General features: G+C 38.1%; 1 protein-coding gene across 2 annotated transcripts in view; it reads right to left on the reverse strand.

Moving 5' to 3' along the window:
• Positions 1-16,395, reverse strand: part of SNTG1 (syntrophin gamma 1) — a 419,742-nt gene that overhangs the window by 164,038 nt on the left and 239,309 nt on the right. For both annotated transcript variants that reach the window (XM_072151935.1, XM_072151933.1), the window contains one exon: positions 15,729-15,783. In XM_072151935.1, coding sequence (XP_072008036.1) covers positions 15,729-15,755 — 27 coding nt within the window. In that variant the 5' untranslated portion in view covers positions 15,756-15,783. The remainder of the gene's footprint in view (positions 1-15,728; positions 15,784-16,395) is intronic.

A 16,395-nucleotide genomic window follows, 5' to 3' on the forward strand; every position in this document is an offset into this window, starting at 1 on the left:
TTATTAAAAAAATAAACGTAAAATAAAAAGTAAATGGCAGACTGTGCCTAATTGAAATCCAACCCCTAATAAATTTTCCCACTTCGGTCTTTGCAATGGATATGTGTGTCACTAAGCGCAAAACACAGCGGTCGCAAGTCTCACTACAAATTGCTCACAATTTGCTAGTAGATGCACTGCAGCAAGTACAGCCACCAGCAGATCAACCAGAAATCAAATATATATAACGCTACTGTAGGCGTAAGTAAGCCGTTTGGATTCTCCTATGGCTATTTTCTAGCCAAGTATGAAAGCACACTACTATGCCAGATGAGATGACGCTGAGTTATTAAACAAAATAAACGTAAAATAAAAAAGGAAATGGCAGACTGTGCCTAATTGAAATCCAACCCCTAATAAATTTTCCCACTTCGGTCTTTGAAATGGATATGTGCGTCACTAAGCGCAAAACACAGCGGTCACAAGTCTCACTACAAATTGCTCACAATTTGCTAGTAGATGCACTGCAGCAAGTACAGCCACCAGCAGATCAACCAGAAATCAAATATATATAACGCTACTGTAGGCGTAAGTAAGCCGTTTGGATTCTCCTATGGCTATTTTCTAGCCAAGTATGAAAGCACACTACTATGCAAGATGAGATGACACTGACTTATTAAAAAAATAAACGTAAAATAAAAAGTAAATGGCAGACTGTGCCTAATTGAAATTAAACCCCTAATAAATTTTCCCACTTTGGTGTTTGAGGTGGATATGTGTGTCACTAAGAGCTAAAAACAACGGTAGCAAGTCCCCCTGCAAATTCCTCACAATATGGTACTAGCTGCAAATAAAAAAAAAAAAGTATAACGTTATTGTAGCCCTAAGAAGGGCTGTTGGGTTCTTGGAGAATCACTCCTGCCTAACAGTAAGCTAATAGAACACCCTAACGCTTTCCCTGACCAGCAGCAGCTCTCTCCCTAGCGGCATCCAGACACAGAATGATCCGAGCAGCACGGGCAGCGGCTAGTCTATCCCAGGGTCACCTGATCTGGCCAGCCAACCACTGCTATCGACGTGTAAGGGTACCACGTCATGCTGGGTGGAGTGCAGAGTCTCCTGGCTTGTGATTGGCTCTGTTTCTGGCCGCCAAAAAGCAAAACGGCGGGAGCTGCCATTTTCTCGAGCGGGCGAAGTATTCGTCCGAGCAACGAGCAGTTTCGAGTACCCTAATGCTCGACCGAGCATCAAGCTCGGACGAGCATGGTCGCTCATCTCTAACTACCACCTATTAAAGTCAATTATGAACACTGAGAATTTTGGCGAGGCGAGCACCCCACCATTAACATATTAACTACGGTATGCCCATCTTTCTCCACGGAATTAATATGTTCCTCTTCAAAAACTACCCCTCTCCTGTATTTATTTCTTTATCTTACATACAAAACATTTGATGTTACTACAAGCACAACATTAATTAAACGTTATCTGCTCCATCAACTTTCGAAAGGCAGAAAATGAAGAATAAATCTCAGTGAAACAACTTTTAGGTATAGACGTCTGAAGTCCCTGGGCCAGTGGTGGCGAACCTATGGCACGGGTGCCAGTGGTGGCACTCAGAGCCCTTTCTGTGGGCACCCAGGACATCACTGCAGGACAGAGTTCACCAAATCCACCAAATCTTCCTGCAGTCCCAGGCAACTTAAGAGGTGCTGCACTCAGTGCTATTTTAATGTGACACTTAATTGGCTGTTTGGAACTGCTGGACCCACCATTCTTCCTGTACTGAGAGACCCTGGAGAGAAGCTATAAGGAGAGTCTGAATTTGCCCTCTTTCTTTCAACTGTATTGGCTGCCTCAGGCAGCCGATACAATTGAAAGATGTGGAAGAAAAGGTAGCAATAAGTAACTGCTTAAAATGCCATGTTGGCACTTCATAGTAAATAAGTAGAGTTTGGGCACTCAGTCTCTAAAAGGTTCCCCATCACTGCCCTAGGCCATGATTCTAAATATTTAATAGGTATAATGTTCTGTGGATAATAAGAGTCTCCCCTTTTGTACATAAAAGAAAATTGCCCCTTAAAGTCACTAGTGTTCAGGATGTCCTTGGCTAGATGGATTAAAACATGTTTAACCCCTTAATGACCGCCCTATCGGGATTCTACGTCGGTCATTAAGGGTACTTCTTCTGACGCGACGCCTTTCTACGGCGCCGCGTCAGAAGAAGATTTCGGGACATCGGGTTATTATAGTGCCGGTGTTGGGCTGTGATATGTGAAAAAACTCCGGGGGATCCGATCCATCCTGCCGCTGCCCCGGGTCCCGACGAGTGACCCGAGGCTGTCGGTTCCTCTTCTCGCCGGGTCCTGCCTTCCTGGGCGGCATGCTCAGTTACTTACACTTTACACTGCAATACAAGTGTATTGCAGTGTAGAGGCTTGAATAAGCGATCGGATGATCGCTTATTCAAGCCAAAATGTGGAAAATATGTGAAAGTAAAAAAAAAAAGATTCAATCATTTTATAATAATAATTAAATAAATAAAATAAAGTCCCATAATCTCCCCAGTTACACATATAATGCAAATACAGTATATAAAACACAAAAACACACGAAAAATGTACATATTTGGTATCACCGCGTGCGTATTAATCTGTACAATAAATCTAAATCAATATTGAACCCGCTCGGTGAACGATGAAAAAAAAACTACGAAAAACTTCTCGTAATATACAATTTTTCATCAAACACCATCACAAAAAATGTTCTAAAAAGTGATCAAAAAAAGCTACGTTCCCTAATATGATACGACTGAAAAGAACAACTCTTTTCGCAAAAAATAAGCCCTCAACCAGGTCTGACAACATAAAAATACAGAAGTTATGGCAATAAAAAGTTGTCAATAGTAAAAACAATGCGATATTCTCCAATATTGGTTTTGCTCAGGAAAATTGAGCAAAGATAAGAAAAACTATATAAGTGAGGTATCACTGCAATCGTAGTGAACCAGAGAATAAAGATAAAATATTATTTTTACATTACGGTGAGCGGGGGAAAAAAAATGCTAAAAATCCAAAATAAAAATTGATGATTTTGTGTGTGTCCCCCTTGAAATAGTTAATAAAATCTCATGAATAAGCTATAGACCCCCTAAATGAATTATCTATACATTGTATCTCTGCGCCTCATAACATCCTAGAAAAGTGAGAGGATGCATAAAATATCATCCCAACATAAAACAGACATTCCGTAAATGTAATTTATCAAGCTTTTTGGGTAGTTTTACTTCCTGTCTGGAAAGGAGAACATTTCAAACTTGGAAAATGAAGAATTTTTACAAACTTTTGCCAAATTTTCACTTTTTTTCAGAACGAATCGCAAAATGTATCACTTAAATTTTATAACTAACATGAAGTACAATGTGTCACGAGAAAACATTCTCAAAATCACCGGGATATGTTAAAGCATTCCGAAGTTATAACCAATTATCGTGAGACATGTCAGATTTGAAAAATCGAGTCTGGTCATTGAGCTGAAAACTAGTGTCGGTGATAAGGGGTTAACATGTTTAGCTTTGGGAAGACATAAAGTAGTTGTTTGACATAAAACTGCATCAATTTTGAGCTTCATCTTCTCTAATATAATGTCAAAATTTTGGACTTTATTTAGACATTTATATGGAAAGTGGTCAGACAGAAACAGAACTATCACTACATCACAGATGGGATATAAATGCCAGGCATGAGAAAAGCTCCTCTGTTTCTGAGCCAAAATGTGGCCTGTAAACACATGGAATAAAGCACCTTAACTTTTGGTTATTGAAATCCTTGAAAGGCTGCTACTTTTTTTCTTTCTATTCTTTGGAAAGACCATGTCTAGGCCGTGAGCTGGCAATTCGGTAATTCGGTGCTGCTTTCTCCTTTTTTTTCATATATATGTAGATATATACATAGACTATATATATATATATATATATATATATATATATATATATATATATGTCTATGGACGAAATGTTCAACCTCCGAAACACGTAGGTTCCTCTGCCTCCCCTCTTTTTTTCTGGTATGTAAGCTTACACCTTTTTTGTCAATATGTCATATTTTTCCCTTTTTTAATGGATTTGCAATAAAGAAAATACTAAGTATTACAAGTGCCAGATATCCAATTTGCTCTTTAAGCACCTACCAGGACCGGCACAGGATTAATTTACCATATATCCTGGGCGGCTGGAAAGATTTGAATGCACAGTGTTTGGGTTGGCTGTATTTTCTCCTTTTACTTCTCTCAAGGTATATTAATATACCAGTGTAAAAGAAATATATCTCCATATACCATTACTTTGTGGCTATAAACAAAAATATTTCTATTAAGATTTTTCTCACTGTGTCATTGTATTCCAGGACCTAAGACCATGAGATATCTAGAGCACCTCATAAGCAGTGTGTGACCTGAGAGTTGACTGTCCCTGGACACACAAACAAGAGGGTTCGTAAGCTCTTTGGCCAGAGGGAAGCTTCCCGTCTAGAAAGTAGGAGCACAATATCTTATTTAAGATGACTGAATGACAATTAAATTCTACTATAACTATACAAATAATATTACTATAAACACTATTGTAAAGGCAAAACAGCACACTATTAAAAAGCTCCAAAAGGAGAGACGGACACAATGTACAACATATCCATAGCTGACCAACTTCTTTTCTATTTTATAACCTACAGATTTCATCCACATATATTACAACACAACGTGAATTTTGTTGCCTACGGCAATCGGTAAGAGGAGCTTGTTTGAGACCAGAAGGAAATGACATGGACATTTAACCAGGCTTTGCAGCTTCAGAATGGCACAATTAGCAGCTTGTGACCTGCAGCTATTAAATTCCATGTTACTTGGAATTGGTAAACGCTAGAAGTATTGTGGTGACTTGTAAACATCTTCATCACATAGCATCTTCTGTTAGAGTTCTTGTTGTAAAATAACTTGTGCTAAAATGGTATTTTCCAAAATAGAAAAACTATTTTTTTGAGTCTTATAAGTATAATAAAGGTTACATATACAGAACAATGTAGTCATAATCTCTTCTGGCAAGTATATTGTTTATAAGAGAATTTGCCATTGTATGAGAGGACCAATCAGATTTCTTACAGAGCTGTCACAGAGTTTCAATAATTACCATATTTTGTCTCAACAAATGGTACCTGAATTTAATAACAGAAAGCTGACTAAACATTTTTGGCTTATAACATAGCTTTTGATTACTTAAGACAAATCAACAAAGATAGTTAAAAAGATGGTAGTTTATGTGACGATGAGTCTGAACAGGATAAGAATAGATTAATCTTCACTTCAGGATTTACAACACAAATTAGACATGAAAAATTTGGATCAAATAACACATCATTCAATCACGTACGAATGTAACAGTTTTTTTCCAATCAATGTTGGTATATATTTCCATGAAGTCCAGGATCTCATTTGTTTCAGTCTGTAAGTTAGCTTCTGTTTGGCTCTCCACATGTTTGTCCTCATAGATCTGTGGTTCTTGTCATATTGCCCTAGTATTAGACCAAAGGCTTTTTTTTAGGACTCTAAATCTCTATGCAGCTAGAGTTATCTTAACAACTGTTAAGGGGTCCAGGATAACTTCAGCCTATGTTATCTTACTTTGCTATCCTATGCAGTGAAGTCCTAATTTTTCTACCAATGAAATATGATGCCCACTAGAGATATCCCTTAGATACAAGCACCTGTTTTTATTAAGAGCCAATCAGATTTTAACTAAAAGTACCCAATATTAGATTGAATATGATAGTATCAAGGCTCCTGTGCACACTGCAAAAGCTGTACAAGGTCAACTGCATCCATGGGAGGTACAGATGATAAAAATACAGTAGTAAAAATTTTGATTTGCCAGATATGGAAAAAGTAGATGGGATGAAAAGTCTTTTTTTTTTCAGATACAACTTAATAAAATACATTATTCCAAAATTACCCTTGTAGTCAAGGTAAAACATGTTTTTAAAAGTAAATAACATAAACAAAATCTTAAAAATGTTACCCACACATATTTAAAGTTTGGCTAACAAGCGTGTGACCTAGTTGTCATACCAGGGTGGAAGGTGCTAGTTAGCATATTATTTTTAGTCTTTTATAATTTTTAAAGAACACCAGGATTTTTGTATATATTAGGCTATATTCACACTGCCGTTGCCAGCTGTATTGTAGCACGACGGGTACGCGGCAGTGCCGGGGAGAGGAGGAGGGGATGAGCACCGCTCACCCCTCTCCATAGGAACATATGGCCCATTGCACCGTATTCCGGAGAAAGATAGGACATGTCCTATCTTTCTACGGGGTGCGGAGCAGTATGGTGCCATGCGCCCATTGCCGTCTATAGAGGATGTATATCGGCCCCCATATGGCAGTGTGAATGTAGTCTTAGTCCAATTACATTCTTTTCTATTTGCACAGCTGTGAAAGCAAATAATACTCTGATACCGCTATCCAAAGGCACAACAGTCTACTACATATTGCCCATTTTGTGAATACATCCAACACAATGCCTACTTCACATATACAATGACTTAGGAGTTTGGTAAAAGTGGAAGCATTCTGTTGGGCTTTGGAGATTTGCCGAACCTGCAAGTCTCTCCTTTTTAGAAGCTTCCTGGTATACTTTTGTTGGACTCCATAAGATGCATTATGTGCAATTACTATATTTGTATGCAGTGAGCTCTCCTTCATCATAATGACAAAGCACCAATTTACTTTTTCTTGGAATGTTTGAATGTTAGAACTGAAATTAACATTCCTGGATCTTAAAATAGAGATCCTGAATGATGGGAATCTGCAGACCATAAGCCCACAGCATTTAACAATCTTTCCCTAATATGGAGCATTCCTCTTCCCATATAGAGTTGGACAAGAGGTAGAAATTATCCCTAACACTAAACAAATGAAAGAAATTGAGGAAACTATCTTGCTCATTGCCACATTCGACCATAGAGCCCTGATTAACAAGAGCATCCTCCAAAAATTTTGGGGCTGGAGACTGGAGATGGAGCGATATGGATAGATTAGATCACAGCCATCTGTCCACAGCTATTTCTGATAAGTGTTGTATTAAGTAGACGTTCAAATGTGGACTGCGAGGCCTTTAAAAACATTCAACAAAGTAATACATTTCGCAGTATTACCACTGGGGCCACATTTGTTAAAAGAGTATTCATGAATTGTTGGGCATAATATATATGGCCACAGGTACCTGCCCACCAAAACTTCTGTCCACAAGAGAAACATATCATCCATATAATGGATGCATATGGGATTCCAAGTTATTACAGAACTCCCCCATGGAAAGATGACTGTGTCCTCCCACCACCGGACTCCCCATCGTTGTACCCCATAGCTGGTGGTAGGCACGGCCGTCAAAGATGAAGTAATACCTTTCAAGAAGAAGCCTCAAAAAGGTGAATCACGAATAGATTGCGCCCTCTAAACTGCATCTCTCTTAAATCCAGAAAGTATTGGATAGCCCTACACCCTAGATCATGAGGTTTAGAAGAGTATAGGACTTCTACATACAGACCGACAGCCCTACTTTGCTATAACAGGTTATAGAAGCCCATTAAAAGCTGCAGTTCAACTGCATCTGTTACTCCACTTACAGTGTATATTATTATGATGTGCCTTGGATTATGTTTTTATCGCCTGACTGTACTGTGACCGACGTTGGGTTGGGCAGCATTTGGCAGCATCCCCTCGGGCTGGGGAGCATTGCTCTAGTTCTGCCCGCAATATGGCGTGATCAATGCAGCTGAGGGCTAACTCTGGCAGAACCACCCAAGGGAGGAGTACCAGAGACAGCAAGACCGTGGCTTGCCCGCAAGTTGATATCTCCATCTGTTAATGGGATGGGAATGGGTGTGGGGGACGCCAGTACTCTCTCCCAAGTTTGGGCGTGATATCTGGCCACTCTGTGGGTAATGCAGTGGTGGGGCAACAGCCGTGTTTACATCCCCGGGACATTTTAATAACCGACTATTGGGGGGACTTACCCATTCATGGCAACTGATTGGTGCCACTGTTATGAGGGGAGGGGATTATTTTATATAATACAGCCACGTACTGCTGCTTTCAGTGCTAATGTGTTCAATATAATTACACATAAAAAGAATATCCAGCATGTATTGAACCCCTGACAAATCTCTATATGAAAGGAAATACATTGATTAGGTGCACTGCAGCTTTTCCTGTTTACCAATCAGTACAGGGTTCTAGGGGTGTAAGGGGACTATAGGGCTAGTGGAAGAAAAATACAGCCCTTCAGTTGTTTTGTCTGTTAACCAACCCCCATCAAGCCCCTGACACCCAATAAAGTGTACATTTTTAGATACACCTCAATAAAAGTTCCTTTTTTATCCCTGGTTTCAGTGACCCACGAGTAATCTTCCCAAAGGCATTATTCACCTGTTTGTTCGATGACAAAATCTGAAAATGTAAACACTGAGCAGAGACTGGATTCATATGAATATGTTTGACAGGGGAGATGCTATACATTGAAGTGTTTCTATTTGAAAATGTTCTGCCTCTGCCAGAAATAGTATGAAGTGCAAACTTTTTTAAGTGATGGTTCTATAAACTTTTTGTGCCATTGGTTAAAGAAAACTTTTAAAACTTAGTGACAGCACGGATAGACAGTAGAGAGCATGCCTGGATAACATTCCCCCTCTACAAAGCCTGGTTGTGTAAACACCTTTGCATTATATTCTGCAGAAGTTTTTCAGTATACAAAGTTGTCAGAATTTTTTTTTTTCTGATTTTGAATTTCAGTAGTAAGTTCAAGACTGCGAAATCTTTCAGTTGGGAAGGTTTTCCTTTTTGTTATTTTTAAGTAAGAATATAAAGGAGACTTCTATCAAAATCGTAAGAACCTGAAGTATTGTATATGTTTTATGCATCTTTAGTTCCTTGCTTTGCAAATTTGTGAAAAAACCCAGCAAACTCTTAGAGGTGGATGTGTAGAGAAGGAAGTGGATGCTGACAATGAATGATTGTGTGGACAAGTTCACTGACAAACCCCACATTCACAGCGTCAATCAATCAGTCCTGAAATGACACAAACAGAAGAAAAAACTTAAGGGTTTATTTCCAGGTTTATATATTTTATAGAAGACAAAACTCCTTTCTTGACAGTCAGGACTTTCTGAAATCTCTTTTCTTGATGAAATGTATAACATAACTTAGCCACTTCATAGAACACTAAAAAGTACACAAATACATCCACTGAATGTACTCTAAAACTTCAAGGACAAAGCTTTAGCTTTAAGAACATGATGATTCTGGTTTTCTTTTTTAAAATACATCTTTAAAGCATAACTTTTACCATCAACATAGCTGTTTGTGTTCTTATATTTGTCCAATGAGTTCTATTTTTCTACTGGTACTACTTCTGTGAAAATAACTTAACGGGGCTCATTTACTAAGGGTCCGCGGATGGCATTTTCATTGGGTTTCACGACAATTTCCGTTTTGCAACAAAGTGCCCCGGGATTTTGGTGCACGTGATCGGATTTTGGCACATCAGTGCCGGCTTGCACGCAACAGAAATCGGGGGGTGGGTAATCAGACAAACTGACGGATTCGGACAACGCGCAAGATTTAACATTTAGAGTTGTGTCGCAAGACACGCACTTACAAACACGGGGAAGGAGAAGGTGAACTCCGGCGGATCTCGGCGGGGAAGCGACGGATGCAGGAACTCGGGCACCCGATCTTCATGTATCGCGCCGGACTTCATCCTCGTTGGACCGTCCAAATTGGGGATCGCGACCATTCTCTGGCGAATTGTGGAGGCACATGAAGGGGGCTGTGTCTGGTGGCATAGTGGGCATTCATTCTGGTTCCTGGAATATTGATACAGCAGAAAAGGATTCCTACAGTATATTTATAATCCACATCATATCACCTATTTGATGCAGATTCCAGTGCGAAATTCAGCTCCTTTGATGCAGCAAAAACGGGGAAACAAGAAATTGTGTCTGTTGTTAATAGAATAACTGCAAAATTTACCATATGCGTAGAGCCTTATTCGTGAATGGAAATCAAATACTAAGTATTTCTATTTGTCCAACTCTACACATCATTTTGCGGTAGCTAAAATATGAAGTTTTCCAAAGAGAGTTCTAATAAACTTGGGATCATCCCAAAAAATCAAGGGCAGATGGCTCTTTTGCTTCTTGAGCAGTCTGCTGGCAGCAGGTACAGGTCAATGATAAAAACTACACAATCTGTTCTAAGAGGACTGATAACTGGAAGTTACAATATTAATGCCAAGAACCCAAATCCCCCTTCTCACATATAGTAACCATTCCACAAAGCTATTACTTTATTTAAATACAAAATTGTGAACATAATGAACCATAAGCTCTTTTATAGGTTGACTTTTGCTTCCATTTGGTCCTTTTATGCATATTTAAAAGTCTATCGTTTTCTTATCTTCTAGCACAGAATTCATTTTTTTATGGAGATATCCTATTGTTGTTCAAAAAATACAGAGTCTTTTATACATTCCTTTCTTATGTCTGCCCTTTATAATTGCAGACAATGACATTTTAGAAGAGCACTCAACCTATAAATCATCACACAAACCCTATGTCCTCCTTGATAATTCAATTGAAGAAGTCCAAACTAATAAGGTAATTAAATCTTAATGTGGCTTTCCCTTTGAAAAATAGAAAGAAGCTGAAATGGAGGCTATTCATTATTAAGAGGTTTTTTTTGTATTTTAAGCCCATCAGCTTTCACGGTTGTTATGTAATAGTGCAATAAATTGGCAAATTAGTGTCATATTCTGCTTTGTAAATATCAACAAGCCCCAATGAAGACAGAATTAGAGCTTCATCCCCATACATTATTTATGTGCAGTTTTATTTGCAATAATAAGTATTTTACATAAATGTCAGGCACAGCAAAAAAAAGAGAAACAATTCTTTTATTGTACGTAATACTCTAGGTAGTTAGAACGAGAAAATCATCTTGCTTTCTTGGGATTTGAGTTTTTCAGTAAAGTATATTCTCAATCTCGATTTAAAGGAAACCTCCCATGAGAAATCTAGAATCAGATGTATCCTCCCGTCTGCTTCTGCTCTAATCTGTTATTTAATAATCTTGGAACCTAACCTAACTTGTTTTAAACTTTATTTTAGTAATATGTAAATTAACTGCACAGGCTACTGGGGCGTGTACTAGCTTGACTGGGAACTTGGAGCTAAGGCTACTACATACCCCAGTAGCCTCCAAAGTAAAATGAAGTTTCAACAAGTTAGGTTTGGTTCCAGGATTATAAAATTACAGATTAGGCCAGAGGCAGGCAGGAGGAATCTACCATCAGATCTATTTCTGATAGTAGATTTGTCATGGTAGGTTTCCTTTAATACTGCACCTACCATAGTGGCAAAAAGAGGGTTAATTTATTGTATAAAAATGCAAATAAATGCCCATCTGCAACTTAATTATTGTAGAAGAATTGAATGTATACAGTAAAACCTCAGTGTAAGATGCAATTTTAAGGAGACTACCTCTTTAGAAGACCAGATGGAACAGGTGATCAGTTCCACCATATATTTGCATTCTTCTGACCTTCTTTGTGAAGCTCAACTCCTAGAGGACTATTTGAATGGCCATGAGCGAGTATGTTGCTGTCAGAAGAACTCATTGACGAGTTTTGCTGCAGAGCTCTGACCACACCCAGGCCTGCTTTGCTGGGAGCTGCCAGGCAGAGTCAGGTTACTTGGCTGAACAGAGTGTGTGCTTCTGGAAATCTGGGTGGTGTTTTCTTGGAGGTCAGTCTGTGTCTCATCTGGGGTGGCATCCAGGAACTCCTTTAAATATTTGTTCTGTATCCACCCAAGTTACTAGTCTCCTTATTGTTCAATTATTATGTTGTTGCTTGTGTTCTATCACCTTGCTATTTGTTTTTACTACTCTTTTGCCTTTTGATTCTTTACCTTGCTGCCATCTTAGACTTGATTTGTCTGACTACACTTGTGTCTGTTGTTCTTTACTGTGTTGTTCTGTATTTATCATCTGTTCTGAGCACCTAGTCATAATAGCGATTAATTTAATAATTTAGGTTATCCCTTACCATTAGTGTAAGCGAGGTAATTAGGTAGTGAATTGGGTTCATGGGTGAGCTCAAAGCCTACCCTCCTTACTCTGTACTGACAGAGAGGGTATCCCATTTGTATCAAAGGAACTTAAAGAGCTAAAGATAAGTTTTTATAGGAAGATGGTAACACGATAAGATCACAATTGCCACATATTTTTGTGATTTTTGTGATGTGTTTAATTATAACTACTAATTCAGTACCTTTTTAACTCTACTGTACTCATATCAGTGCCAGGAGGACTTTAAGGGGTTTTTCACCCATTTCTTATTATTTATCCTCATATTATCCTGAGGGGTAGGCAGTCTCTGTACCAATCAGTTATTATGTACCACTACCATGTAGCTAAACAGTGGACTGGGAGATTTGCTTCTGGTTCTGTCCAAGTGGTCATTTGAATAATAAGTAAGGAAGGATATAAACATAGATGGTAATATAGATGTATCACACTGTTGTTTGATTTCTTGAACTACTTTTTGAGACTTTTGTTATTTAAATAGCAGCCCTGGAGATCTTTGTAACATTCCTTTGTGTTAAAATATATTTATATTCTAGGATTTTAGCTGAATTTGGAACATTGTGATGCACTGGTGTGTGGGATCTCTTCACTGTACTACTAGAGCTGAGGGGAGGGGCTGCGCTATGTTCATTGAAAAGATCTCACACACAAGTGCACCACGCTAGGTGTAGTCCAGCTACAATCCTGGAATATAAATTCATTTTTACAGTCCTGCTACTATTAGCAGCACACACACAGTAATAGTTACAGATCTCCAGGATTGATACCAAACAATGTCTACAGATTTGTATAGTCAAAACTGCTGACAGATTACCTTTAAAAATAGTGAGAAGAAGAAGCATATTATATCAATTACTGAAATTTAAAGAATATTTGTTCCGAGAATATCAGGCCAAAAAGGAAAAATTCAGTCCACTTTTCTTATATTCTCGTAACTCTCATAATTATTGTGCTGAATGTCTAAAGGCATGGGACCAAATGACTTGAATATAGTATTAAATGTGGGTATCAGACTATTTCCTAATGTGACCTGTTTTACAGGAACAATAGATCAGAGGTCCTATCTGCTTCAGGGGTAATAGAGGGAAGCATAATACACAGATTAATGCAAAGTAGACATCTGTTAAAAGGTCATCTGATTTTCTATTTTCAGTCATTTCCTTCTTGTGCGACAAATTTTGATTACATCTAAATACATCTAAATGCAGAAGCTGGAGGTTTAATCGGAAGTACAGACATCTCCCTGAATCCCATTATCAAATTATCCAACAAATCCTTAAATAAGATGCTCAACAATTACTGCACAATCCAACATATGAAATGGATAGTACTTGTCACCTCAGTGCGAATCATCTATTCAAGGTGAGGAACATCTAACTTCCCCTTAATGTTCCTATCTTATTGGACCTCATGCATGACATCAATGTATTTAGTTCAATCTTCTGCTTGCGATACTACCAATTTTAATTGGTGATTAGCTCAATATCACGGTGTATGTTCTTAGGGTATGACATGTGAAAACAATCTTATAGAAAGTACTAGGATCATTAACTTTCAATCAGACTCCCATTTGACTTAGCGAGAGAGATGAAACCTTGACTCTTCGAAATTTGTTTCTGTTACCTTTATGGTCCAACTGAGCACATATACTATTAACCATATGTCAGAGCAATAGTTCCTATTATTTTTATTTTGTTGCATGTCTAGTTTTTGTCAGTACAGGATTTTAAGTAGAAACATTCAGCCGGTTTGTGCATCTTAATTTAACATTGCTAGACAATTCCTCTATTACTTATATAAGTCTAATGTACTATTACTTGATACAATTAAAGCAATCACACAATTAAAAGCTGTTACGTAAGTTGGCACTTTGGGGCTGTATATTAAGACTGGGGCATTGGGGCACATGTATCATAGTTTCAGCTAGGAAAATTGTCCTTTTTTGCGACTTTTCTCGTTTTAGCGACTTTTTTTGGTGACTTTTGTTGGCTCTCTTCAAGTGCACCTCGGTCTGCACCTTTTGCAGTGTGCCACATGTATCTTAACTTTCCAGATGTTCTGTGCGACTTTTCACCTTTTCTGCAACTTTTTTGCAACTTTTTAGTTGCAAAATCTGCATCTGGTCCAGGGCAGGTGCAAAGGAAGTTTTTTCTTTTAATGGATCCGACATTAACATGTAAATTGGATTTATTTCACTTGCTTTAACTGTTTAACATTTTGCACAGTAACCTCTTTCGTCAAAGTTCTTAAATTTTGGCTTTTTTTTTATTGGTTACCTCTAAGGTAACCAAGGTCACACGTAGCGGTTTAATTGCATTTTTAATGCATTTTGAAACTAATTACAACAGCTGAGGAGAGGTGATTTGCCTTATTTCATTACTGTTAACATTTGTGTTTACAAAAGACAATATAAACACCGCATTAATGCATGTGTTAAGTTTGCGCTTACTATGTAATTTACTTTGTAAATTCATAAAAAGTAATGAAATAAGGCAAATCACCTCTCCACAGCTGTTGTAATTAGTTTCAAAATGCATTAAAAATTAAACCTGTTAAATCCCAAATTAACAGCAGCATCCACTCCTTTATATAACCCCCTCCCATGACTTGTGTCCACTCCTGTGTATAACCCCCTCACGTGGCTTGTGTCCATGTGGATTTGAGACATTTGTAACAAAAGTCTCAAAAAGAAGCCAAAATTTGCACCTGCCAGAATAGGAAAAACTGAACATGTATCACAAGAAAAAAGACAGGATCATACATATGGTGAAAAAACTAGCCGCCAAAAGTCTCTAAAATTCACCTCAGAGAGACCAAACTATGATACATGTGCCCCATTGTGCATCAGTCTTAATAATTGGCGCACCCAGCACGCAACATGCTGGAATTACTAAAAGGATCTGAAGTATTAGTAATTCAGAAACAGAACTCTTGTACAAAGACTGAGATTTATGCCTGGCGCAAGTTATAGTAAATTTGTCTACGCCCTGCCATGAACCCTGTGGCACCCCGTAAGTGGGTTATCCATGCAATTTCTCACTACCATGCTGATATTGATTTTGAAGAGACACTTTTTTTAAGTGTCAGTTCCTGCTTTATATCAGATACCTGTGCACCTGATGCTGCCCCCCATCTTTCTGCAGTTGGTGCTGCCTGAGGCAAGAAGCTCAACTTGCCTTATGCACACCTGGCTGCATCTACTTTTTTTTAAAAAAGTGCCATGCATGATGCAAAAGGGGCAAAGAGTTGAAATGTACATTTTACAGAAACTGGCGAACACAGCATAGTATATTATGTATTTTTTTGTTTTCTATTGTTATATAGAATAATATATCAAATAATATTTTTGTTTTTCAGTAAATAAAGAAAAATATTGAAAAATTATTCTGAAATTTATGTAAATGCTAAAAAATATAAAGTCCATAGCAAATGTCATTTGATTTACTAGTCAAAATACTGATAACTTAGGGACACATAGTATCATGGAAAACACAAAAATTAAAAAAACAACAACAAATAATATTACTTCTTAAAGTTTTAAATAACTTACTGCTCACCTCATCACATGTCGTCCGGAAATCCATATGCCGTAGCACAGATAAGAATATTCGTCTTTAAAAAAAAATTAAAAGAAACAATTAGACTTTTTTACATTTTAACACTCGATTAATCAGAAAACATCAATTTTCAATAACAATGAAAAGAACAAACTAGCTGATACTGAAGCTTTTCCAAGTTTTCTGCTATTTATTTGTTAGTGGTAAAAGAGGACCTGTCACCAAGTACATCACATAACATTCCTCTTTCATTGCTGTTGTTCTCCTAATCAATCTGGTCTTTATTAGTTTTTGTTTGGTTTACTTATTTTAGTGGTCTCCAACCATCGGTCCACAGCCCAAGACCAGGATGTGGCACAAAGAACTTAAGATAAAAAACTATACTCACTTCTGAAGCTCCTCATCTCCCCATGGCTCCAGGTAAAGGGGACATTACTATGGGGGCTGCAATGGGGACATTACTATGGGTGTTGGGCAGAGGACATAACTATGGGGGTTGGGCTGAGGGCATTTCTATGCAGGCTGGGCAGAGGGCATTACTATGGGGGTTGGGGACATTACTATTATGGCTGGGTATGGACATTACTATTAGGGGCTATGTGTTTTTGCCGGGACCCTGCTCTAGATATTTTGTTAATGAAGGGAGGCTGAAAGAGTAGTGGCTGCA

Source organism: Engystomops pustulosus, chromosome 5 (genome assembly GCF_040894005.1).
Source record: "Engystomops pustulosus chromosome 5, aEngPut4.maternal, whole genome shotgun sequence".
Lineage (NCBI taxonomy): Eukaryota > Metazoa > Chordata > Amphibia > Anura > Leptodactylidae > Engystomops > Engystomops pustulosus.